The sequence below is a fragment of the Lactuca serriola genome, chromosome 9 (assembly GCF_051521515.1).
Source record: "Lactuca serriola cultivar US96UC23 chromosome 9, Lser_US96UC23_V15, whole genome shotgun sequence".
NCBI lineage: Eukaryota > Viridiplantae > Streptophyta > Magnoliopsida > Asterales > Asteraceae > Lactuca > Lactuca serriola.
This window is the reverse complement of record NC_136416.1, coordinates 41,229,494-41,254,164: the sequence shown is the minus strand read 5'-3', so window position 1 is coordinate 41,254,164 and position 24,671 is coordinate 41,229,494. Positions and strand designations below refer to the sequence as shown.

The following is a 24,671-nucleotide window of genomic DNA, read 5'->3' as shown; positions in this document are numbered from 1 at the left end:
CAATAACATTTTCATTTATTATGATAGATAGATGGAAATCAAAGTTTATTACCTCTTAGGTCATTAACTTTCTAATATAAGAGGTTTTACTAAGCGTAGAAACTTAAAATTTCAAATTACGATATTAGTTTATCTTTGTGAATAACCTTTTTTTGATATATTTACTTTCTATATGATGTAATTCATAGTTTTAATAAATCAAATAATAATCCTCCTTAATAAATGAAGGTTTTTTTGTCACATGTCCTCTTCTCATTCAATTGGACACATGACATTTTCTAGAATTTTTGAATTTTTTATTTTCCATTTGTCATTTTATTGTATATTTATTTTATTAAATTAAAATTTCACATTTAATATGTAAGGTAATATATATATGTAAAATATTTATTAGAAATGATTTATATATGTAATGTATTCAATGTATTAAAGTCTCATTAATTTTAATAATTTAAATTTTTTCTCATTTTTCTTATAAATTCAAACTTTTCAAATTGTTAAAATTTTATATTTAATTTTTTTTAAATAAACTCATGTAATACATGGGTTTCACACCTAGTATGTAAAACCTAATAATACGTTGCTACAAATAAGAATTGGATATATAACATTTTAGATTATCTCAAGTTAAAGTATTTTAATTTATTTTGAGTTTTTATTAGGTCTGTTAAAAATAATCAAATCTGAACTATCCGTCCGACTCGTTTTGAATCCAAGTAAATTATGTCGGGTCAGGTATTGGGTGTGAAATTTCGAGTATTAGGTTAACCCGGTATTTAATTAGTTTGGATATCAGGTAGGTGCAAAAAAATTCGGATATGACTTTGAGACATGTTAATATGACACATGGACAAATCATAATCTATCTCACTGAAAAATAAAGATCAAAGCCAGAAAAATAATAATATTTTTAGGGATTTTGTAAATCTAGATATTGTATGGTAATGTCTAGCTCGAAATCTTATCACATTGCATACTATGCGATAATTGAATTGTAGTCCAAACAATTACGTTTAGATAGATACATACCGAAGAAGGAAATGATTTATTGCCTCGTTTAAAATCTAGATCCAATTATCATTCTACTATTTTGAAATAATGTATGAAAATTAGCCTATAAAATCCATATAAAATATAAAAATTAAAATGAAAGTGTCATTTTGACATTTAAGCGATTATTTTTTTTTTTTTTTTTTTATTTTTTTTTAAATGGCAATACTCGAAATCCCAAGTTATCGGGTATCGGATTCGGGTAGTTTGGGCAGAATAGACTGGCTATTGTCTACTTTTGACACCGGTAACTTGGGCCATTGATTTAGAACATGGTTCATACTTTATAGCCACTTCGGTTAAATTTCGTCAAGTTTTCCCTCATCGCAATTCGCACAACCCAAACGAAGGTTGCAATACAATCACCACCACAAGTACGAAACCCCCAAAACATAGAAGACTAGCAGCACGAAAACCGTCGATTATCCCTTTGTATATAAAATAAATCTTCCGACTTGTTACAATTTGGGGATTTTGGTCGACGTAAGGTGGTTTTGGTTTTAATTCATCAATGAATTCAATGGCACTGAGAGCACCTGTTGCAGGGTTAAGTATCGCTTCAACAACATCAGCTTCATTACAGGATTCTTCTACCAGAATTGGATTTTGCAAGATTCCAACTAACAGGACATCGTTCTTTGGTTCTGGAGGTAACTTACTGATTAATATACTCAGACCCAATTCAAAATTTATCAGTTTATAACATGATTCATCCTTTTTTTTATGTTATAACTTGTACAAATTTCATTAGTTAAACTTTCTGTTATGTCAATCATAAACCCTTAATCTTCTAGATTTATGCGTTTTCTCAATGATGTTGATAAGGTTACTCGGATTGAAGTGAATAAGTTAGTGGTTAAGCGATGCTAATTCTTCTTATAATATAATCATCCCACCTTTGTGGATGAGTTTTCAAAGTTAACAGTGTCTTTCAAGATTGCCATAACAAACAATAACTGAAAGCACATTGCTATTCCTTTCATTTAGTCAACATAATCAATGATGAAAGATAAGGAATTCGTAGAGGTAAGTAAATATATGAAAAATGATTAAAAGTCCTTTTAATGATTTTACATTTGTGTTGCAGTTGGAGCCCTAAAGATTAGAGTACGACTAGATCACCCTAGAAATACAAGATGTTATGGGATTCGCATGAATCTTTTTGATCGTTTTGCACGAGTTGTCAAGGTTAGGTTGTTATTATTTGGATATTCATTATGTCATATAGTTTTTTTTTTTGTTTTAAATTGTTATTTTTGATCTGTTAGTCGTATGCAAATGCACTTGTTAGCACCTTTGAAGATCCAGAAAAGATCTTAGAGCAAGCTGTTCTTGAAATGAATGATGATCTAATAAAGATGCGTCAAGCTACAGCTCAAGTACACTTTCATTTTTTATTTATTTATATATATTTATTTACTTTTGGATATGAAACTAATTTCATGATTTTGGTTGTGAAGGTTTTGGCATCTCAAAAGCGGTTGGAGAACAAATATAAAGCTGCTGAGCAAGCTTCTGAAGACTGGTGAGTCACCATGTTCTTTTTTTTTTCATAAATGTTTTTTTATAAAAAAAAAAAGAATTAAATTTTAGGTACAAAAGAGCACAACTAGCTCTTAGTAAGGGAGATGAAGATCTTGCACGTGAAGCTTTAAAGAGGCGTAAATCTTATGCTGTAAGACTTCATTTTTCATTTTTTTTAGATCTATAAATCACTCATAATGATTTTGATATTTTTATATAAAAATATATGATATGATTGTATATTTGTGTTGTTTTACAGGACAATGCAGCTTCTTTGAGGACTCAACTTGATCAGCAGAAAGGTGTTGTGGATAATCTTGTGAATAACACTCGGGTAGATTTTTCACCTCTTTTTAAATATTGTTTCCAAGATCTTAAATTTTTTGCTTATTTCCAAATCTTTAATACATTTCTCTTAACAGATTCTAGAAAGCAAGATACAAGAGGCTAAGTCAAAGAAAGATACTCTCAAAGCACGTGCACAATCTGCAAAGTTAGTTTTTTTTTTTTTAATAACATTGAGATTTTGCTATATAACTTGTTGGAGTTGATGTATTTTTTTTTTTTGTATAGAACTGCAACAAAAGTAAGTGAAATGTTGGGGAATGTGAATACAAGCAGTGCTCTTTCAGCATTTGAGAAGATGGAAGAAAAAGGTTCCCTTTCTTTCTATCTTAAAACAAAACAAAAGACATGAATGCCCTTCTAACTTTTTTTTTTTTGATGTTAGTTATGACCATGGAGTCTCAAGCAGAAGCCCTTAATCAGCTAACAACTGATGATCTTGAAGGAAAGGTATATTTTCTTTTTCTCTATAATATATAGCTTATTGGATTAAGTCATTCTTTCTGAATTTACCCTTTTGCAGTTTGCAATGCTGGAGAGCTCATCAGTTGATGATGATCTTGCAAGCTTAAAGAAGGAGCTATCTGGAACCACAAAGGTATTTATTTTCTCTTTTTTTTTTTCCTTTTAAACATTAATGAAATGACATTATCACCCTTCATTACAAAATCAGATAAATATGCTTCATTTCGAAATTAATAATATTTAAGGTAAAATAAACAAAAACCTTTTTCACCACTTTCTCCAAGATCCATTGCAAACAAGTCCATCAAATTATCATATTATTTTTCCTTCCATAAGGGCATTGTTGGGATTTTACAGAAAGGAGAGCTTCCACCAGGGAGAACAACGGTTTCCAACTCAAAAGCAGCATATCCATTTCCGGATCTTGAAATAGAGAATGAGCTGAATCAATTAAGGCAAAGAACCAGAGACCTCTAGAATCACCTTCATATTTTGTTTGGAAAATGGTTACTCAAGCTTAAACTTTATTAAATTCCAGTGTTACCCTTTGTCAAAATTTATTACAAAATATATACTCATGTTATTGTGGGACTTTTTGTTTATGTGAATTTTTCATCAGTTTATTGAGTTTTATAATTTATAAATGGACAGAGTTCATATTTTCCATCTATTTACAACAATATTTGTCGTGGCTTACACGTTAAGGCAGGATGCAAATCATGCTTGCATTGGGGTGTTTGGACAGAGTTCATACTTTATGATTGTATGAGAATGCAAGGGCAAATAGGTCTTTTTAACTATAGTCAAATGTCCTTCCAAAATTACAACTCTAACTGTACACATTTTTCTTTTACATGATATCTTAAAGAGAACTTGTTTTTATAAAGTCGGTTGAAATGATTTTGACAAAAGAAAATAAGATGAAATATAAAGATGATGAACTATTGGATTGAAAAATATCATCATATAGGACATACGTAACTTTGATAAATAGGAAAATATATAAGTATTGGGTTAAAAAGAAATATATTATTATATAGGACATGATATAAATGATGATTATTATTTGTCGGATACTCGGATTATACATTTAAACAGCATAAAATTGTATTTAATATGTATTTAAATTAACTTAAAAGAATTTATGTTAATACTATATATTTATTTTCTTAATAAGTTTACATCCATGTTTTTAGTTAATTAATAATAATAATAATTCAGTACTAATATTTTTTATGTCTAAATTTAAGTTATTTTTGTTTTGTTTTGATTTGATTTACTCATACAATAAGTCAATAACTCAAATTACAGGGTCTCTTTTGTAATTTTCTTATAATTTGAAGGGTAGCCGTCCTCCAATTCCAATTTCCAAGCTACTCACTTTTTCATAAAATCCCTTTTCAATTTCGCCAAATCATCTTCTCCCCTTTCAATTCTCTTCTTTACAAATGAATTACTCGTTTCAACATGTAATTTACAAAACAAAAGCATTCTTCTACATATTCATATTATGTTATGTAATTTTATATTTATAACTAACTTATTAGCTAGCTTACCAAACATCATTTTTATCCGTTAGAAACTAGTTTTTTTAATTTGTTTACCAAAAATCATTCGGATGTTGTATCAAACATTCAAACGTGTTGAATGTAGACCAATTTAGAGGTGATCTTTGAATGGTGCCATTATTGAGAGGTTATTGAATAGCCCTTATATGTACCAAAATTAATACAAAAACCTCATCAAAAATACGCAAAATATAAAAATTGGAAGAATGAAAAAAAAATAAACACCAAGAAGTCGAGGAGTCAATTAGTATGCGGTATAAAACTAGTATTTTGAGTTCAAGTTACATTACGAATCATGTAAATCTAAAATCCTCAAAAACTATCTTCTTCAACTGTTAAGAAAGCATCAAATAAAATTAGCAACACGTAGATCATTATCATCCATGACATGAATTTGAACTTGGTTGACCTTTGAATGCTCCAGTGCTTCAACGTGCTATACTATATATGCGATCAGCTGCTTCAGTTATTGTTTAGGAAAAATACTCTTTCTGAATAATCATCTGGTCGCATGTTTAGTTTTTGCCCTGATCCATTGTTATTGTACAGCACACATGAGCATTCAAATGGTAGAATAAATATATCTTATATAAGCAAGATCTATCGTTAAAAAGCTGTGGTTATATGCATATATACCTGTAAGATGTTTACTAGACAAATCAGGCACAGTGTTGGTCTTCTCAGGCGGCTTTTCTGCAACGAGATCCGCTCGTTCAACACTGCCACCAGGCCCACCACCACCACCATCTTCATTAAGTAAATCACTTTTCGTTTGATCACCACCATCATCTCCACTTCCATTATGGTGAAACATATTTGAAATGAAAGTGTTGATAATCCCACCTCCACTTTCTCCGTCACCGCCATCGTCTCCACCATGCCCTCCACCGCTACCGATGCATAAATCTTCGCTTTTCTCTTCAACTGTAACATCAGTTACATCACTTTTCATTAAACCACCAACTTCAACTTCTCCTCCTTCTATAACACTTCCATTCTGGTGAAAAACATTAGAAATGAAAGTGTCGATGATCCCACCACCACTTGCTTCCAATCCTTCATTGACAGGATCTTCATCGCAGTCTCCACCACCATTAACACCAAAAATGCCACTCGGCCTCTTTTCGAGTCTTCCTATATTGATTTCCTCTTCGCCATCTCTTACTCTCTTGTTACTCACTTTTTCATCGAATACTAAATCCGGCGGATCTAACATACTATCTTCCATATCTTCCTTTTGGAAACCCAGCAAGTTTTATAATGGTCACTGTTGTTGTATCTTCTCTAGCTAGCTTGCCCACACATATATATAGGAAAGACAATTTGCTAGTGAAGTATAATTATACTGATCTCGTTTTCATAAAAACTAATACTATAATATTCTGGTATAAATCATGATGACTCATTCCTTGAATATACGATATAACTCGGGAATAGCATCTATTGTTAAGTTTTTTCATAACAAATAATCACAAACTAATCAATTTAAAAGGCTTTAAAAAGCTATATAACATGAGAGCTTTTCTAAGGAGCAATCGATTTGTAATAAGGACAATAAGATTTATAACAAATACAGTATCATCATAATTAAATGTAAAATATATTAATTATGGAGATTAGTATCATCATAATTAAATGTAAAATATATTAATTATGGAGATTATTAATATATTTTATATTTAACTATGATAATATTTATTATAATTAATGAATTTTATATTTAATTATGATAATATTTTTTTAATTAATACTATTTATATGTGTCCTAAAGACACATGTAGAAAATCTTTTAATTGTTTTTATATAAGTTGGTCATTCGTAATTGGCTACAAATATATGAGACTTGCCATAATATTTTAATGTTATATAAAATATTGTACCGGTTTCAACAAAAAAGAAACATCTAAAAGTAAACGCAAGATTTTATAGTAGGGGTGACACGAAAAATTTAAATAGTGACATGATAGTAGGAAAAAAAATCAAATTTTTTTTGCGCTGTGTAAACGAAGGTCAAGAGTTGTCGGTATTACTATGAGACACTATATATAACCGTCATTAAGCTTGACTACAAAATTTTTGATGTAAAAACTCTTACAATAATGATTAAGTTTTTCATTAATTTTGTTTTTTTTGAAAAAACTGTCATTATGGATGTTCGTAAAAAAATATTGAATTATTATAATTACTTAGGCATCTATATGAATTTAATTTATAGAGTTTAGCGGATTATCACATCATCATTCTATTTTTTATAAAACTTTATCATTTTTTTATACATGGACCGAACTTTGTAAAATTTAATGAATTTTTAAAACCATTTATTATAAATCTAAATTATGAAATTATTTAAGGATTTTTTTCCATTGAACTTTAATGTAGCATCTGACTATTTAGTTATATCTATTGACATTTATAATATGTTCCATGCGATTCAAATCGTAGGTTGTTATGGTTTTTTCGCAATACAATTCTCAAAGAGTATATGATTTACATGTAGACTTTGAAGGGCGAAAGTTTATTTTCGTGAAAAGAATATATCAATTGCCCATTTGTCTTGTATAATCATATTGTGTAATATAATGCAATGAAACATATATTTCTAGTTTTTATAGGAAATTTTGTTTGTGAAGGGTTTCAAACTATACCCCCAAAGACTTTTGAGGAAAACAAAAGCTCGTCTCACGTCCTTCCCTTGTTGATTTGTGTGCTATTTTAAACATTTGTCATTTATTATCGTTTGGATATGCAAATGTTTTCACAAAAGTAGCCTTATTCGGGTATATTTCGTTGGAAAGATAATGCACATGCTTGTATTGTATATTGTTAACCTTGAAAATTGAAATGGACAATCGGGAGTGGTTCCATTTAATAAATTACTGAACAATGACAACTGATTGAGGACGTTGATGTGGACATGCCGTTGTTAAAACCTACGGTACAAAAGAATAAATGCCAAAATCATAAATCATGTGAGTCGGTAGCTTTGAGAATAATTGTCGATGTGGAAAACACTAAGGTCTAAAAGGTAATGTTGTTGTATTTGAAAAGATGTAAAACAAAAGAAACAAAAGTTTTACAAAAGAAAATATCACAAAAATTTAGCAAAAGAAAAAAAAAAGATTTACAAAAGAACAAGGATTTTAAAATATTGGTCATAAATCTTGATTGTTTAAATTATATTGCAAAACAAGGATTTTTAAAAAATTTAGCAAAAAAAAAAAGTTTTACAAAAGAAAATATCAGAAAAAATACATTGGTCTTGGACCAATACAAATACTTTTTTGGTACAAAATATAAAACAAAAAATTCAAGTTCCCCTACTTTATATAATTCAAAAATCAACGATTTTCTTATTGTGGAAACAGATGCATCACAAGACACTTGAACAGGATGCCTAAAAGCAATTATACATGTAAAAGTATTATTGAGACTAGATAATAAGGGAAACCTCGTTACTAACCCATCAAAAGCATACGATGATAAATATACAATGTTAAAGCATATAATGATGAAGCATACGATGATAAAGTATACAGTGATATGAAAATATCACCAAAAGCATACAATGATAAAGTATAAATTACAAGAAGATGATGAAAATATCACCTCGTTTCTATCTCAACTTTCCATTTCTTCCATTTCTTTGGAGCCTATAAATAGAGCTTTGCCCATGTGAAATAAACCAGAAGTTATTTGTGTGTTTAAGACTTGAGTTAACTCTCAATATTCTTCTCTGTTGAAATAGATTTATATTTCTAAATAGCAGAGTCCTCTGTCCAAAATCATCCATATAATCAAAACAAGATCGTCATCAAGATTATCTCGATGCATCCTCCGATCAATTTGAAAAAAAAAAAATTGTCCTTTCGGTGGCGGGAGGAATGACACAAGCAGTAAGACATTATTGAAAACACGCGTTCTTTCGTTGTGGAAGGATAATTTGTAATTTATTATTATTTGTCATTTGTCGTTGTATAATTATTATTTATATATGTGTCGGTGGCGGGAGGATTGACGCAAGCAATGACGCATGAAGAAATTATTAAAGATATTATTGAACACTTGTCCTTTCGTTGTGGAAGAAATTCTAATTGTTATGTCATTTGTCGTTGTATGATTATTATTTGTATTTGTCGGTAGAATATGACATAAAGTAGTGTCGATAGGATGTGAATAAAGTTTTAGACCCTTAGACTTTATTTCAAATTCTACCGACACTACTATATGTCATATTCTATCGACAAATACAAATAATAATTATACAACGACAAATGACAAATAATAATTAGAATTCCTTCCACAACGAAAGAACACGTGTCTTCAATAATTTCTTCATGCGTCATTGATTGTGTCAATCCTCCCGCCACGGACACATATATAAATAATAATTATACAACAACGACTAATCATCCATATAATCAAAACAAGATCATCATCAAGATACATTTTCATTTTTATACATGGTTTTTTAAGAATTTTTCTTTTTAACATCTTTAATTTTACACGTTTTCTTTTTTTAGTTTTTCCATGTACACAAATTAGTTACAAAAACGTTTTCCAGTTTTTTATATATCAATTAACATGCATGGATGGCTGTAAATAGATATCTTTTTTCTTTTTTTTTAATTTCTAGTTCACAGATCAAAAATATACTAATAAAAATTATAAGCTTTAAAAAAAAAAAGAAAAAAAAGAAAGAAAGAAACTACATGCTGAGCACGTCCTATTATAAGCTAATTTTCTATAAATTATTTGTGTATTTAATATTTATACCAATAATATTCTGGAAAGCTTTGGTCGGTGGAATGGATTATGTCCAAGTTCAGCTTAATTGGGTGGACCACTCACCATCTTGCTTTAATCATACTATTGTTATTAACTTATTATTTTTTTTTTTAGTAAATATATATTTATGTGAATATATTTGACCGGACCTGAAATACCCATCACGTGAATTTATTTGACCATAGCAGCGGGGCTTTTAAGGCTTGAAACACCCATCACGTGCGAATGAAGTTGCGAAGGAAGCATGAAGTACATAAGTGGTCGGTGGCTCTATAGATAATTTGATTTAAGGGTAAATAGCAAAAGTATTATTATATGATGTATTAATTTATTTTCCACTGTCAAAAAATTATATAGAAATCGATATTTGATGCTTTGTGCTCCTCATCTTATTTCTAGCGACAAGTTTGTCAAAACACACTGATATTTTATCTAACTTCTAACTTAATAATATATTAATATAAGAATGTAGTTTGAAAATTAATTAGATCAATGTGTTATAGCGAGTGTGATTGTGTGAATGTGATTTTTTTGTTATTAATTTGAAATATTCATCATATATTTGGATTAAAGTTATTGGCTCAAGTTACCAAAAAAGAATATCTGAAAAAGATATTTGAATGTGTTGTTGAAGTATTTATAAATATATTAGGGCTCGTTGGTTCAACAAATGCTTTTAATATAATTAATTTTTTTCAAAACAATGAAATTTAAATAAAATATATTACCATATGTTTGGAAAAGTAAATGAAATGGAAATTAGAATGTTGATAAAGACAAATGCCAAAACTACAATGTACAATGACTAGGGTTCCGAAAAGGTTTTACAAAGCTTTGATACCATGTATTGAACTAGGGTTCCAACAAGGTTTTACAAGGCTTTGATACCATGTATTGAACTAGGATTTTGGAAATGAAAGCTTTGCATTTGATAATGAGGTTTAAGCCTCATTTATATACAAAATGATTACTAAAACAAGAAATGCATAAAAGCAACTTAGGACACAATAAAACCCTATTCTATTTCTATTTTTGATAGATTCGTGGGATCATTTCAATTTATTTTTTCTATGATTCTTGTTAATGGATCACCACCCATATTAGATTCATATTTATGAATATAGTTCTTGCATTCAATGTGAGGTTAAAGCCTCATTATATATACAAAACATTACCTAAAAGAGAAACTAAACAAAATGAGTACTATCAGCACTAAGGAAACCTTATGCTACATATGTACATAAGATTAAATGGGTTTGATTAATTCTAACACTCCCCCTCAAACAAGAGCATAAATGTTAATCATGTTCAACTTGTTACAAATATAAGAAATTTGATTCCTATGTAGCGCTTTAGTAAAGACATTAGCGAGCCGACTTCCAGTTCTAATGTGAGGTGTAGTGATGGTTCCATTTTTAACCTTTTCGCGAGTCAAGTGGTAGTCTACTTCAATGTGTTTGGTTCTTTCATGAAAAACATGATTGTTTGCAATGTGGATAACTGGCTCATTGTCACACCATAAATTCATCCGCTTAGATTGAGGGAAACCAATTTCACCAAGTAAAATTTGCAACCATATTAGTTCACAACTGGTTTGAGCCATAGCCATGAATTCAGATGTAGCACCTGGTTCCTGGTACGTAAAATCTATCTAAGTATTTTTCATTCTTGGCCTTGGACTCGACGAGTTGTAGGCCCGACTCGCCGAGTAGAGACGGGTTTGGGAGCACGTTTAAGTTGGCGACTCGGCGAGTCCCCGCTGTCTGATGAAACCCTAAATTTCAAGGGTTTGCACCCTATTTAAACCCTCTTATTCGCCCCCAAGCTCGCCCCTTCACCCTCAGAGCTCTATACTTCGTTCAAGCCTTGTTCCTTGTGAGTTTGAAGCATTTTGGTGTGTTTTCTTGAAGATTTGAAGAGGGAAGGAGAGTAAATCAAGAAGAGAAGAAGGAGGCCAGACATTCTTGTGTTATCTCAGTGATTTCCTTGAGGTATAACTCAGTTTCCCCCTGTTCTCATGCTTATTGTCTCTTGTAGCTCCATGAAAGTGCTTCTTGAGCCTTTCCCAAGCTTGTTTGTGTATTAGGGTTGGTAATAAGTTGTTTAGCCTCTAGATCTAGGCATGATTGAGCTCCAGGAGCTTGGATCTACTGCCTTTATGGAGCCATATTGCATGAAAGCCCTAGATCTACTCTTTTGGTGCATTTTGAGCCCTAAAACCCTCATGGGTGTTTATTTACACGTAAAGTTGGAAACTTTACGTGTTAATCAGGCCCTAGAAACCTAGATCTATGAATGGCATGAGCTGGATTCAAGCAGAATCGCGGGTATAGTATTTGCATGTGGCCGACTCGGCGAGTCGTTCATTTGACCTGGCGAGTCGAGTCGCGAGTCCCCGAGTTTTCCCCCTTTTCGTATTTGCGGGTTGGAGTAGTAAGTCATTGGGTGTGACTCAGTGGGTCAGAAGCCAGACTCACTCATGAAGTAACTCGGCGAGTCAATGCCATGATTCGGCGAGTTCAAGGCAATCTTCTTGCCTCAAGAACAGACTCGGCGAGTTGTTCATACAGCTCGGCGAGTCTCAGCATAGAGTGTTCTTCGGATGAAGATGAACTCGACGAGTTGTTCATATAACTCGGCGAGTAGGATGAAGGACTATTGGCCTTCGGTTTAGATGGAATTTGACTTTGACTCTTGGTTTGGTTGGGGGTAAATGGTCATTTTACCCCGAGGTCGGTTAGCAGTATTTGACTAAGGGTTTTGTGGGAATTATAGCCGGAGGATTTTCGGAGCAGCAGCAGCAGAAGACAGTCAGTTCCCACGCAGATCAGCGGCTACTTTGAGGTGAGTTACCTTCTAGTAGCGGTGGGTCTACGGACACAATGCCAGCCCACCAGTAGGAGTTGTATGATAGATGATTGTCTCTGTGATATTCATCTAAGGTTGCTACTACCTGTGATATGTTTATGTGCTAGTATGATATGCTGATATGTGCTAGTGATAGTAGGGGGAGATAGTCCCCAGATTACCGGTTGATAGGGCCGAAGGGGCGGTCGTGCCCAGCCATGCTAGTTAGATTATGTGATATGTGTTATGTGGTAGTAGTAGGGGGTGAAGTAGTCCCCAGATTCCGGTCGAGAGGACCGAAGGGGAGACCAGCACCCAGATATGCTTGTCAGTATCCGGTCGAGAGGACCGAAGGGGAGGCAAGCTCCCAGGTATACTGGTCAGTATCCGGTCGAGAGGACCGAAAGGGAGGACAACTCCCAGATATACTAGACAGTATCCGGTCGAGAGGACCGAAGGGGTAGGTCGGGCACTCAGATATGCCTGACAATATATGTACGTATGTAATTGTATGGTATGTGGTATGTTGGGGGAACTCACTAAGCTTCGTGCTTATAGTTTTCAGTTTTGGTTTCAGGTACCTCTTCTTCGAAGGGGAAGGAGCTGGCGCGGTAGCGGTACATCACACACATGCTTGTAGTCCGCATCCTGAGAACTTCCTGGGGATTTGTACTCTGACACTTTTATATTTTATAAAAATGTTTTCTAGACATGCACTATCTTTTGTGAAATGATATGATCGTTGAACGTTTTATTCCTAATGTTTTGCTAAGTACATGTTTTTTAAAAATGAAATTTTTGACTCGTATTTTTGGGATGTTACAAGTTGGTTTCAGAGCCCTAGTTTGAGGGATTCGGACACACCTTCGGGGGTGTTTGAACTCAAATCGAGGGATTAAAAGATTTTGGGAAAAGAAAATGTTTTCTAAAAGGCTAAGTAAAGGGTTTTAAGAAAGAACAAACTGTGTGATGTGCGCGACCGGCCAAGCTCAAATAAGTATTCCCCAAAGTACCCATACAAGCTTATGTTATGCTTATCAGTTTCAGTAGAACAACATGCTAGAATAGGACTAACGATCTAGGAGTGATCCCTTATGTGCCTGCTTTATGTTCTTCAGTGTATGAAAAGTTGCATGCTAGAATTGACTAGACAGCAGTAGGATAGCCTGTTTAGGTTATGCCTAATAGTACGAGTTTAGCATTGTATGCTAGTTCAATTTTTCTCTACGAGGATAGAGTTGCTAGAGATTGTTTCCTTTTGTCCAAATGTTGTTTGCTTTGTGCTATGTGGGCTTTGAGTGATGGGAGTTAGCTGTTAGGTGAATACGTTAAAGTCACATGTGATCAGGGTTGAATAATCTCAGAGTGTTGGATTTGACCCTATTGCATAGCTCTTGTTTGAGTCCTAACCGTTGTAGGGATGAGTCCCTTACTCGAAGGATTATCCGAGCCTCGTCGCATGTGATTGTATTCAGGTAATAGCTAATTGGCATCGCAAAGAGACCTTCAGCAGCTGAGGACTGGGTTGGGTGGAGTCAGAGGTTTCCTATGGTAAGCCTAGGATAAGCGTGGCAGAGATCAGTGGTAGTGAAAGGGATATGGTGGAGTCAAGGCAGTCCTTGGAGAAGGTACAGATAGATGTGGAAGGTAGTATGGGCCCGTACTACTGAAAGCAGAGGATCCGTACCCGAACCAAGGAAGGCCAAGATAAGACCAGGGAACTTATAGTAGGTGTGATCCCTCCAGAGGTATCAGTATCGCTAACAGTTGTTATTTCTTTAGTATTTCAGAATGGTGGTACTACGCTCGAGGCCAACGGTTGGCAGTATAGGAGAGGGATCGGGTTCGGGATCAGGTTCCGAGCCAGTAGATGAAGGGCTACGTGAGTTCATCGCGTCTGAGATCACCAGAGGCAGCCTTGAGTCGACCCCCATTATCTTCGGGTTGATCAAGGAAGGGATATTGGAGATGATGGAGGATCGCCTCAGGGCATTCAGGAACGACATGGCATCTGGCCAGTCAGGATCTCGCACACTGTCCTTCAAGGACTTTCGGGGCAGTGGTGCGACGGATTTTCACGGGGCGAAGGACCCCATAGCTTCCAAACGATGGATTGCAAACATTGAGTCTGCACAGTTGACTAGCTTCTGCCCCGAGGGGTCGAAGGTGAGATATGCAGCAGTGTTAGGGGTCTAAACGAGCCGATCCGAGCCCGAGCCTAACCAAGCTCGAGCTCGGCTCGCTTAAAATATGTATGGCTCGAGCTCGAGCTCGGCTCGTTTCGAGCCCCAAAAACAGAGCTCGAGATCGGCTCGTAAAGTAATACATCGGCTCGGGCTCGACTCGTTTTGCCTAACTGAGCTTAAACGAGCTTAAGCTTGGCTCGAGCTCGTTAAAATCTCGTTTACAAAATGAATTCCATAATAATAATAAAAATTTAAAAATAATAAAAAAATAATAAACACGAATTTATTTGATTTTCGGCTAGGTGCATACTAGTAGACTACTTAAATTCCAACCAAGATGCATAAATAAAATCTTCAAATTACATAAGTTTTAAACTCCAACATACAAACCTAAAATGTAATTAAATCATCCAAAAGAAAGTCTTCCTATCATGGAAGTTCAAATTACAAAAATACTATAAAAACGATTAAATTTGAACATAACATATTATCAAAACTCAAAAGCTAATCTTCCTTAAAGCAAATTCAATCCAGCAAAATCTGCATATTAAAACATTTTATGAGATGTGCAATATAATGTAATTAAAACAAGATTACAAATAGATTAAATTGGCTTACACCTTTAAGTATTACTTGTCCCTGTAGGTAATAAAACCTCAATGGGCATTTCCTCCTTCTGTAAAAAGAAACAACCAACATGATCAAATATTAATAAATTTAAATAATCAATTGTTAGTTCACGTGTTTTAAGTTTATCAAATGTACCTTTAATTTTTTCTTGATTCCATAACGATGTCTAATCCAATCTCCTCCACAAATCAACTTTTCAACAGTGTCTGGTGCCAATGAAGATCGGTATGGATCAATTACTCTACCCCCAGCACTAAATGTTGCCTCAGATGCAACGGTAGAAATCGGGATCGCAAGCACATCCATAGCCATCTTTGATAAAACACGGTACTTCAATTTATGAACATTCCACCACTCCAAAGCCTTGAATGAATCCATTCCTTTTTGTCTCGGGTCCCTATAAACACCTTCTTCCAAATACATATCTAATTCTGACTTTTCTAGTCTCTCCAAATCTGTATTTTTTATAAACTCCTCAAAAGCCTCCCATCCGGACCCGAGTGATGTTTTTGACACTTCATTTCCTCCACATCCATTTGCAGGCGTTGCAGCTTCTCGGACTGATGCATCATGTATTTCCAAATACTCTTCATACATTTCATAAAGTGCTTTCTTCACTTCTTCAATGTTCTTTTCAACATTGGAGTATATGGTTGGGAAACTAAATTCTACTAACTTCATTTTAAATCTTGGATCTAACACTGAAGCTATAGCCATGACAAGATGGCACTCCCCCCAATATTTGTCAAACTTCTCCTTCATCTTAGTCACCATAGTCTTAATAAAATCATTTTTTGATAGAGCACCTTTATCCAAAGTTTCTTTTACTCTAAACACCTCAATCAAATACAGATTGGATGTTGGATAATCACTTCCAGAAATGACATTTGTGCATACCTAAAAATAAGTTGCTTTAGTATTAGGCATTATAAAATATTTAAAATAATACTTAAATAAAGGTAATATGCACCTTGAAAACCTTCAAGATTTCACATACACTCTCCACATGCACCCACTCCTCATCATTAGGCAGGTGATGGAAATGTGGCTCGTACTCCGCAAATCTATGAAAATCACAACTTAATGATGTGCAGTATTTGAAAATCTGAAAATCACAACATTCAAAACTATTTTATTAAAATCTAATGTGTACTTTGGGAAAACATCTTTAAATTTTAATGCAACCGACAACATATCATAGGTTGAATTCCATCGTGTTGGAACATCAAGCAACAACTTTCTATCTTGTATTTGTAGTTGATGTGCAATATTTGAAAATGTTTGAAGTCTAGCCTCAGAATTGTTAATATATTTGATACCCTCAACCCCTTCCATTGGATCTGAACTCACATCACCATCCATATTATCTACATCATGGTTTATGAAAAAACATTTGTCAAAATATGTACATTTAATAAGAATTCTCAATTGATCAGCATTAAACAACAAATTTTCCTGATAAGGATCTTTTAATTAATAAACAGTGAATAATATGAGTTATCTTCAGCAGAACAATAAATATGCAAACTTAAAACTAGAACTCATAATTCCAACAAGTAGAAAGATATGAACCCACAACACAATCTCCTAAAAATCTAGACTTAACAATTAAAAGTAGTATTTCAATTAAACCAAGTTATTATATCCAGACTAACAATCAAAAAATAGAAAAATAGAGATTGACAACAATCCCATATATCCCAGAAGTTATCTTCAACTGAGCATAAAAAAAACAAACAGATGCATGTTAACTATTTTATCAGTTAAAGAAAAGAAAAAAAGAAGCACGAAGAAACAGATATTGATTCAGTTAAAGAAAAGAAGAAAAGAAGCACGAAGAAACAGATATTGATCCAAACCACAAGACTGTAGATCAAGCATATGATATCTGTAATTAACTGTTTGTATATCCCAGGAGACTCAAGTAATCTCAACACAAGATTGGAAATCAGTAATAAACTAATAATCATGAAATAGAATAACAAATGATTGTAACTTACATCAATATTCAGAACACGATGGAGGTAATCGGAGCTAAGGATGGCAGTAAAGAGGAGTGGTCGGCGGTCGGACGGACTGATGGTGCTTAAGTCGGATGACGGTGCTCGATGAGGGAGAACTACGCTCGATTGGAAGGCATACGTCGATGGGAGACGATGGGAGATCGTCGTATGGTGGTATCGTGCCTTCGTGGTACGTGCTCGGCGGCTCGCCACCGATTACAGGCGCCTGATTGTTCGAATCACACCATAAGGGGGAAGCCGGGAAGGGACGTGAATAGTGCTGCTCCAATTCTTTTTCTTTTGTTTTGAAACGATTGAAAGTCCCTCGTACCCTAATTCAATAATTTTCCTAATATCTATTTTAATATATAAAATATAAAAATAAAAAAATATATTATATTTATATATAGGCTCGTTTAGGCTCGCGAGCCTAATCGATCTTTGTTACACAGGCTCGAGCTCGAGCTCGTTTAATAATCAAGCTTAAAATTAGGCTCAAGCTCGGCTCGGGCTCGATAAAAACCGATCTCGAGCCGAGCTTTTACCGAGTTGATCCCGAGTAGCTCGCGAGTAGCTTGGCTCGTTTGCACCCCTAAGCAGGATGTTTGAGCGATCGAGCTAGGGATTGGTGGGAGTCCGTTGGTGACTCGTTGGGAGCCTCGGCTGTCGAGGCTATGACCTGGTCGGACTTCGTGACCAGGTTCAGGGCAGAGTTTGCATCGGCTGTCGAGCTTCAGTAGTTGGACAGGGAGTTCCTAGATATGAGACAGACGACGGAGACTGTGGCGGAGATCACCGCCAAGTTCCGGGAGAGGGCGTTGCTGGTGCCCCAGTACGCGGGTGACGAGGATATGAGGAGGACCCGCTATCATGATATGCTACGAGCTGATATTCGGGAGCATGTCAGTTTTTCAGCTTGCCCTACCCTGGACTCTATGATTGCCAGGGCAAGGGAGAGGGAGATAGATCTGGAGCACATACGAAAGAGGAAGGCGGAGGAGGGGCATGTTATGGGGGCTTCGGGGAAGAAGCCCAATGGATCAGATGCGGGGCTGAAAGGCCAACAGGGGCGGGGCCGCTGCAGGGAATGCGGCAAGACGCACGAGGGAGCGTGCAAGTTGGGATCGTCAGGCTGCTACAAGTGTGGCAAGTTAGGGCACTTCAGCAGGGATTGTACCGCCCCTGCACCTGTTATTCAGACATCGGAGTTGCTATGTTTTCACTGCAACCAGAGGGGCCACAAGAAGGCCAATTGCCCCCAGTTGACAGCATCAGCATCGGTTAAGGCACCGGCTCCAGCTACCCTGCGGATTACAGATGGCCGGAAGGGCAAGGCAGAGGCTCCAGTGGTGAGGAGCCGGGCGTTTCAGCTGACGGCAGAGGAGGCACGCGCCGCACTTGATGTGGTGACGGGTATGATTCTTTCCCTCTACTTTATTTTTGTGATGTTATGATATTGATATGTGCTCTGTGTATATGCATTAGGATCGTTCCATGTGAACGGTATTCCTGTTCAGGTGTTGTTTGACTCGGGTGCCACCCGATCATTTGTTTCCCTTGCGCTTAGCAAGAGGTTTACTGAGTCTTCGGGCATGTTGGATTGCCCTTTAGAGGTAGAGATTGCCGATGATCGATCGGTGCGAGCGTTAGCAGTATTCAGGGATTGTGTCCTAAGGTTATTTGAGGAGCGTTATTTGGTGGATTTGGTTCCCATACCTTTGCGGGGGAACAAGGTGATTATAGGCATGGATTGGTTGATCCCTAATGGGGCGGTGATAGATTGCGCACAACAGCTAGTGCGGGTCAGGACCCCAAGTGGGGGAGAGTTGGTGATCCACGACGAGAGGCCACGGCGTGGACCTATAGTATGTTCAGCAGCGAGAGCTAGGCGTTACCTTCAGCAAGGTTGCGCGGGATATGTCGCGTATGTTATGGATACCTTGGAGACGGGTAAGGCGACGGTGAGCGAGGTTCCAGTGGTGCGAGACTACGCTGATGTGTTCCCGGAGGAGCTTCCTGGAATACCTCCAGAGCGTCAGGTGGAGTTCAGGATCGACCTAGTTCCTGGTGCGGCTCCAATAGCCAAGGCACCCTATTAGTTGGCTCCTCCCGAGATGCAGGAGTTGTCTACGCAGCTGCAGGAGCTGCTAGACAAGGGATTTATTCGACCGAGCAGTTCACCCTGGGGAGCCCCGATCCTGTTTGTGAAGAAGAAGGACGGGTCGCATCGGATGTGTATAGATTACTGGGAGCTGAATAAGGTAACGGTGAAGAACCGTTACCCACTCCCGAGGATTGATGACCTCTTTGATTAATTGCAGGGAGCATCATGGTTCTCCAAGATAGATTTGCGTTCAGGTTATCATCATATGAGGGTCAGAGAGGAGGATGTGCAGAAGACCCTGTTTCGGACGCGTTATGGCCATTATGAGTTCGTGGTGATGCCGTTTGGGCTCACCAATGCTCCTGCCGCATTCATGGACCTCATGAACCGCGTGTGTAGACCGATGCTGGATCGGTCCGTGATAGTTTTCATTGATGACATATTGGTTTATTCCAAGACGCAGGAGGAGCACAAGGAGCATCTGAGGGAGGTTTTGGAGACCTTGAGGAGGGAGAGCTTGTATGCCAAGTTCTCCAAATGTGAGTTTTGGTTACGCGAGGTGCAGTTTCTTGGGCACCTCGTCAACCAGAACGGGATTTCAGTAGACCCCGCCAAGGTGGAGGTCATAATGAGATGGGAGGTTCCGAAGTCTCCATCCGAGATTCGGAGTTTCCTAGGATAAGCAGGCTACTATCGGAGATTCATTCGGGATTTCTCCAAGATAGTTGTACCCTTGACACGGTTGACTAGGAAAGTCGTGGTCTTTCGATGGGGGCCTGAACAGCAGGCAGCATTCGAGATTCTAAGGCAGAGATTGTGCGAGGCGCCAATCTTAGCCCTGCCCGAGGGCGTAGAGGATTTTGTGGTATACTATGATGCGTCTATCTCAGGCTTAGGCGCAGTATTGATGCAGAGGGGTCATGTCATTGCTTATGCCTCGAGGCAGCTGAAGCCTCACGAGGCGAACTACCCGACGCATGATTTAGAGTTGGGGGCAGTGGTCTTCGCCCTCAAGATTTGGCGGCATTACCTCTACGAGGTTCGATGTACCATTTACACGGACCACAAGAGTTTGAGGTACCTCATGGATCAGCCGAATCTGAACATGAGGCAGCGTCGGTGGTTGGACGTGGTGAAGGATTATGATTGTGAGATCCTTTACCACCCGGGGAAGGCCAATGTGGTGGCCGATGCGCTTAGCCGCAAGGCGGCACCGATCAGGGATATTTGCATGAGGATGATTGTGGTGACTCCCCTATTGGAGCAGATTCGGGAGGTTCAGCAGGAGGCTATGAAGGAGGAACATCGGAAGAGTGAGCGAATAGTGGGTCAAGTCACCTCCTTCGATTATGATAGCCGAGGATTATTGACACTACACCGTAGGGTGTGGGTGTCGTATCATGGAGGCATGCGCCAGATCTTGAAGGATGAGGCGCACAAATCCCGATTCTCTATCCATCCAGGGACGACGAAGATGTATAGGGATCTTTGTCTAGACTATTGGTGGCCCTGCATGAAGCGGGATGTGGCATGGTACGTCGAGCGGTGTTTGACCTGCAGGAAGGTCAAGGCCGAGCATCAGAGGCCGCATGGCAGGATGCAGCCGTTGGATATCCCGTTGTTGAAATAGGAGGATATTCCGATGGATTTTATCACAAAGCTTCCCCGGACGGTGCGAGGAGTAGATTCGATTTGGGTCATCGTGGATCGATTGACCAAGAGCGTCCATTTTATTCCGATTCAGGAAAGTATCTCGTCCGAAAAGTTGGTCGATTTCTACATCAGGGAGATAGTGGCGCGGCACGGGGTGCCAGTGTCAGTGATATCAGATCGAGATGTGCGGTTCACTTCCAGGTTTTGGAAGAAGTTTCATGATGAGTTGGGCACTCGTCTGCACTTTAGCACCACCTTTCACCCGCCGACGGATGGTCAGAGTGAGCGGACCATCCAGAATTTGGAGGATATGTTGCGGGCATGCGTGCTAGACTTTGGTGGTAGCTGGGATACCTATCTTCCCTTGGCTGAGTTCTCGTACAACAACAGCTACCACGCGAGTATTGACCGTCCTCCATTCGAGATGTTGTACGGTTGGAGGTGCAGGACCCCGATATGTTGGGGTGAGGTTGGCCAGAGGGTCATGGGGAGCACCGAGGTGGTGCTCAAGACGACCGAGAAAATCCAGCAAGTTCGGAGCAGGCTTCAGACTGCGCAGAGTCGGCAGAAAAGTTATGCCGACAAGCGTCGATTAGACCTGGAGTTCCAGGTCGGGGATATGGTTCTCCTGAAAGTGTCGCCTTGGAAATGTGTCATTCGATTCGGGAAGCAGGGCAAGTTGGGTCCGAGATACATTGGTCCGTTCAGGGTTGTAGCCCGGGTGGGCAAGGTGGCATATAAGCTGGATCTGCCATCCGAGCTCAGCCAGATCCACTACACCTTCCATGTCTCCCAGCTGCGGAAGTGTCTCGTGGATGATTTAGCGGTGGTGCCATTAGAGGATATACAGGTTGATGACAGCCTGAATTACATTGAGCGCCCAGTCGCAATCCTCGACCGGAAGTCGAACGATCTAAGGAACAAGAGGGTGGAATTAGTGAAGGTGCAGTGGCAGCATCGAAAGGGGTCAGAGTGGACTTAGGAGCCGGTGGAAGAAATGATGGAACATTATCCCGAGCTGTATCAGGATCGAGCAGCAGACTTCGAGGACGAAGTTTAAAATAAGTGGGGGGGGGGGGGGATTTGTAGCACCTGGTTTTTGGTACGTAAAATCTATCTAAGTATTTTTCATTCTTGGCCTTGGACTCGGCGAGTTGTAGGCCCGACTCGCCGAGTAGAGACGGGTTTGGGGGCACGTTTAAGTTGGCGACTCGGTGAGTCCACATTCTGGACTCGGCGAGTCCCCGCTGTCTGATGAAACCCTAAATTTCAAGGGTTTGCACCCTATTTAAACCCTCTTATCCGCCCCCAAGCTCGCCCCCTTCACCCTTAGAACTCTATACTTCGTTCAAACCTTGGTCCTTGTGAGTTTGAAGCATTTTGGTGTGTTTTCTTGAAGATTTGAAGAGGGAAGGAGAGTAGATCAAGAAGAGAAGAAGGAGGCCAGACATTCTTGTGTTATCTTAGTGATTTCCTTGAGGTATAATTCAGTTTCCCCCTGTTCTCATGCTTATTGTCTCTTGTAGCTCCATGAAAGTGCTTCTTGAGCCTTTCCCAAGCTTGTTTGTGTATTAGGGTTGGTAATAAGTTGTTTAGCCTCTAGATCTATGCATGATTGAGCTCCAGGAGCTTGGATCTACTGCCTTTATGGAGCCATATTGCATGAAAGCCCTAGATCTACTATTTTGGTGCATTTTGAGCCCTAAAACCCTCATGGGTGTTTATTTACACGTAAAGTTGGAAACTTTACGTGTTAATCAGGCCCTAGAAACCCAGATCTATGAATGACATGAGCTGGATTCAAGCAGAATCGCGGGTATAGTATTTGCATGTGGCCGACTCGGCGAGTCGTTCATTTGACCCGGCGAGTCGAGTCGCGAGTCCTCGAGTTTTCCCCCTTTTCCTATTTGCGGGTTGGAGTAGTAAGTCATTGGGTGTGACTCAGTGGGTCAGAAGCCAGACTCACTCATGAAGTAACTCGGCGAATCAATGCCATGACTCGGCGAGTTCAAGGCAATCTTCTTGCCTCAAGAACAAATCGGCGAGTTGTTCATACAGCTCGGCGAGTCTCAGCATAGAGTGTTCTTCGGATGAAGATGAACTCGGCTAGTTGTTCATATAACTCGGTGAGTAGGATGAAGGACTATTGGCCTTCGGTTTAGAAGGAAAAATCGTCGAGTCAATGCCTAACTCGACGAGTAGAGACGGGTTTATGGTCAGACAAAAGGATAGGGACTCGGTGAGTTGGCAAGCCATATCGGCGAGTCGGGTCAACTGACAGTGAATTTGACTTTGACTCTTGGTTTGGTTGGGGGTAAATGGTCATTTTACCTCGAGGTCGGTTAGCAGTATTTGACTAAGGGGTTTGTGGGAATTATAGCCGGAGGATTTCCGGAGCAGCAGCAATAGAAGACAGTCAGTTCCCACGCAGATCAGCGACTACTTTGAGGTGAGTTACCTTCTAGTAGCGGTGGGTCTACGGCCACAATGCCGGCCCACCAGTAGGGTTGTATGATAGATGATTGTCTCTGTGATATTCATCTAAGGTTGCTACTACCTGTGATATGTTTATGTGCTAGTATGATATGCTGCTATGTGCTAGTGACAGTAGGGGGAGATAGTCCCCAGATTACCGGTCGATAGGGCCGAAGGGGCGGTCGTGCCCAGCCATGCTAGTTAGATTATGTGATATGTGTTATGTGGTAGTAGTAGGGGGTGAAGTAGTCCCCAGATTCCGGTCGAGAGGACCGAAGGGGAGACCAACACCTAGATATGCTTGTCAGTATCCGGTCGAGAGGACCGAAGGGGAGGCAAGCTCCTAGATATATTGGTCAGTATCCGGTCGAGAGGACCGAAGGGGAGGCAAGCTCCCAGATGTACTAGACAGTATCCGGTCGAGAGGACCGAAGGGGTAGGTCGGGCACCCAGATATGCCTGACAATATATGTACGTATGTAATTGTATGGTATGTGGTATGTTGGGGGAACTCACTAAGCTTCGTGCTTATAGTTTTCAGTTTTGGTTTCAGGTACCTCTTCTTCGAAGGGGAAGGAGCTGGCGCGGTAGCGGTACATCACACACATGCTTGTATTCCGCATCCTGAGAACTTCCTGGGGATTTGTACTCTGACACTTTTATGTTTTATAAAAATGTTTTCCAGACATGCACTATCTTTTGTGAAATGATATGATCATTGAACGTTTTATTCCTAATGTTTTGCTAAGTACATGTTTTTTAAAAATGAAATTTTTGGCTCGTATTTTTGAGATGTTACATCAGATCCCGCACTTGATCGAGAAACAACATTTTGTTTCTTATTCTTCCAAGAAACTAGATTTCCTCTAATAAAAACACGGTACCCAATAGTAGACTGCATGGTCGTAGGATCACCATCATAATAGGCAACTGTAAATCCTTCTATAACATGATGGCCATGATTTTGGTATAGAATACCATAGCTCGATGCACCTTTCAAATATTTCAGAATGTGGGCAACAACGTCCCAATGTAA

At 38.2% G+C, this 24,671-nt stretch overlaps 3 protein-coding genes across 3 annotated transcripts; 1 reads left to right on the top strand and 2 right to left on the bottom strand.

Annotated features, from left to right (window-relative positions):
- Positions 1-1,429: 1,429 nt before the first annotated feature.
- Positions 1,430-4,028, top strand: LOC145074494 (membrane-associated protein VIPP1, chloroplastic-like). Its single transcript, XM_079020860.1, has 11 exons — positions 1,430-1,700; positions 2,138-2,238; positions 2,319-2,429; positions 2,511-2,575; positions 2,644-2,725; positions 2,834-2,908; positions 2,997-3,067; positions 3,148-3,230; positions 3,305-3,369; positions 3,443-3,517; positions 3,742-4,028. The coding sequence occupies exons 1-11, from the start codon at positions 1,562-1,564 to the stop codon at positions 3,859-3,861; spliced, it is 987 nt and encodes a 328-aa protein (XP_078876986.1). The 5' UTR covers positions 1,430-1,561; the 3' UTR covers positions 3,862-4,028.
- Positions 4,029-5,170: 1,142 nt separating this feature from the next.
- On the bottom strand, positions 5,171-6,263 carry LOC145073758 (uncharacterized). Its single transcript, XM_079020255.1, has 2 exons — positions 5,589-6,263; positions 5,171-5,479 (listed from the first exon to the last, which is right to left on the bottom strand). The coding sequence occupies exons 1-2, from the start codon at positions 6,178-6,180 to the stop codon at positions 5,415-5,417; spliced, it is 657 nt and encodes a 218-aa protein (XP_078876381.1). The 5' UTR covers positions 6,181-6,263; the 3' UTR covers positions 5,171-5,414.
- Positions 6,264-15,284: 9,021 nt separating this feature from the next.
- Positions 15,285-16,762, bottom strand: LOC145075594 (zinc finger BED domain-containing protein RICESLEEPER 2-like). Its single transcript, XM_079021787.1, has 5 exons — positions 16,554-16,762; positions 16,398-16,464; positions 15,536-16,297; positions 15,404-15,446; positions 15,285-15,310 (listed from the first exon to the last, which is right to left on the bottom strand). Exons 1-5 carry the CDS (start codon positions 16,760-16,762, stop codon positions 15,285-15,287), a joined length of 1,107 nt encoding a protein of 368 aa, XP_078877913.1.
- Positions 16,763-24,671: the final 7,909 nt, after the last annotated feature.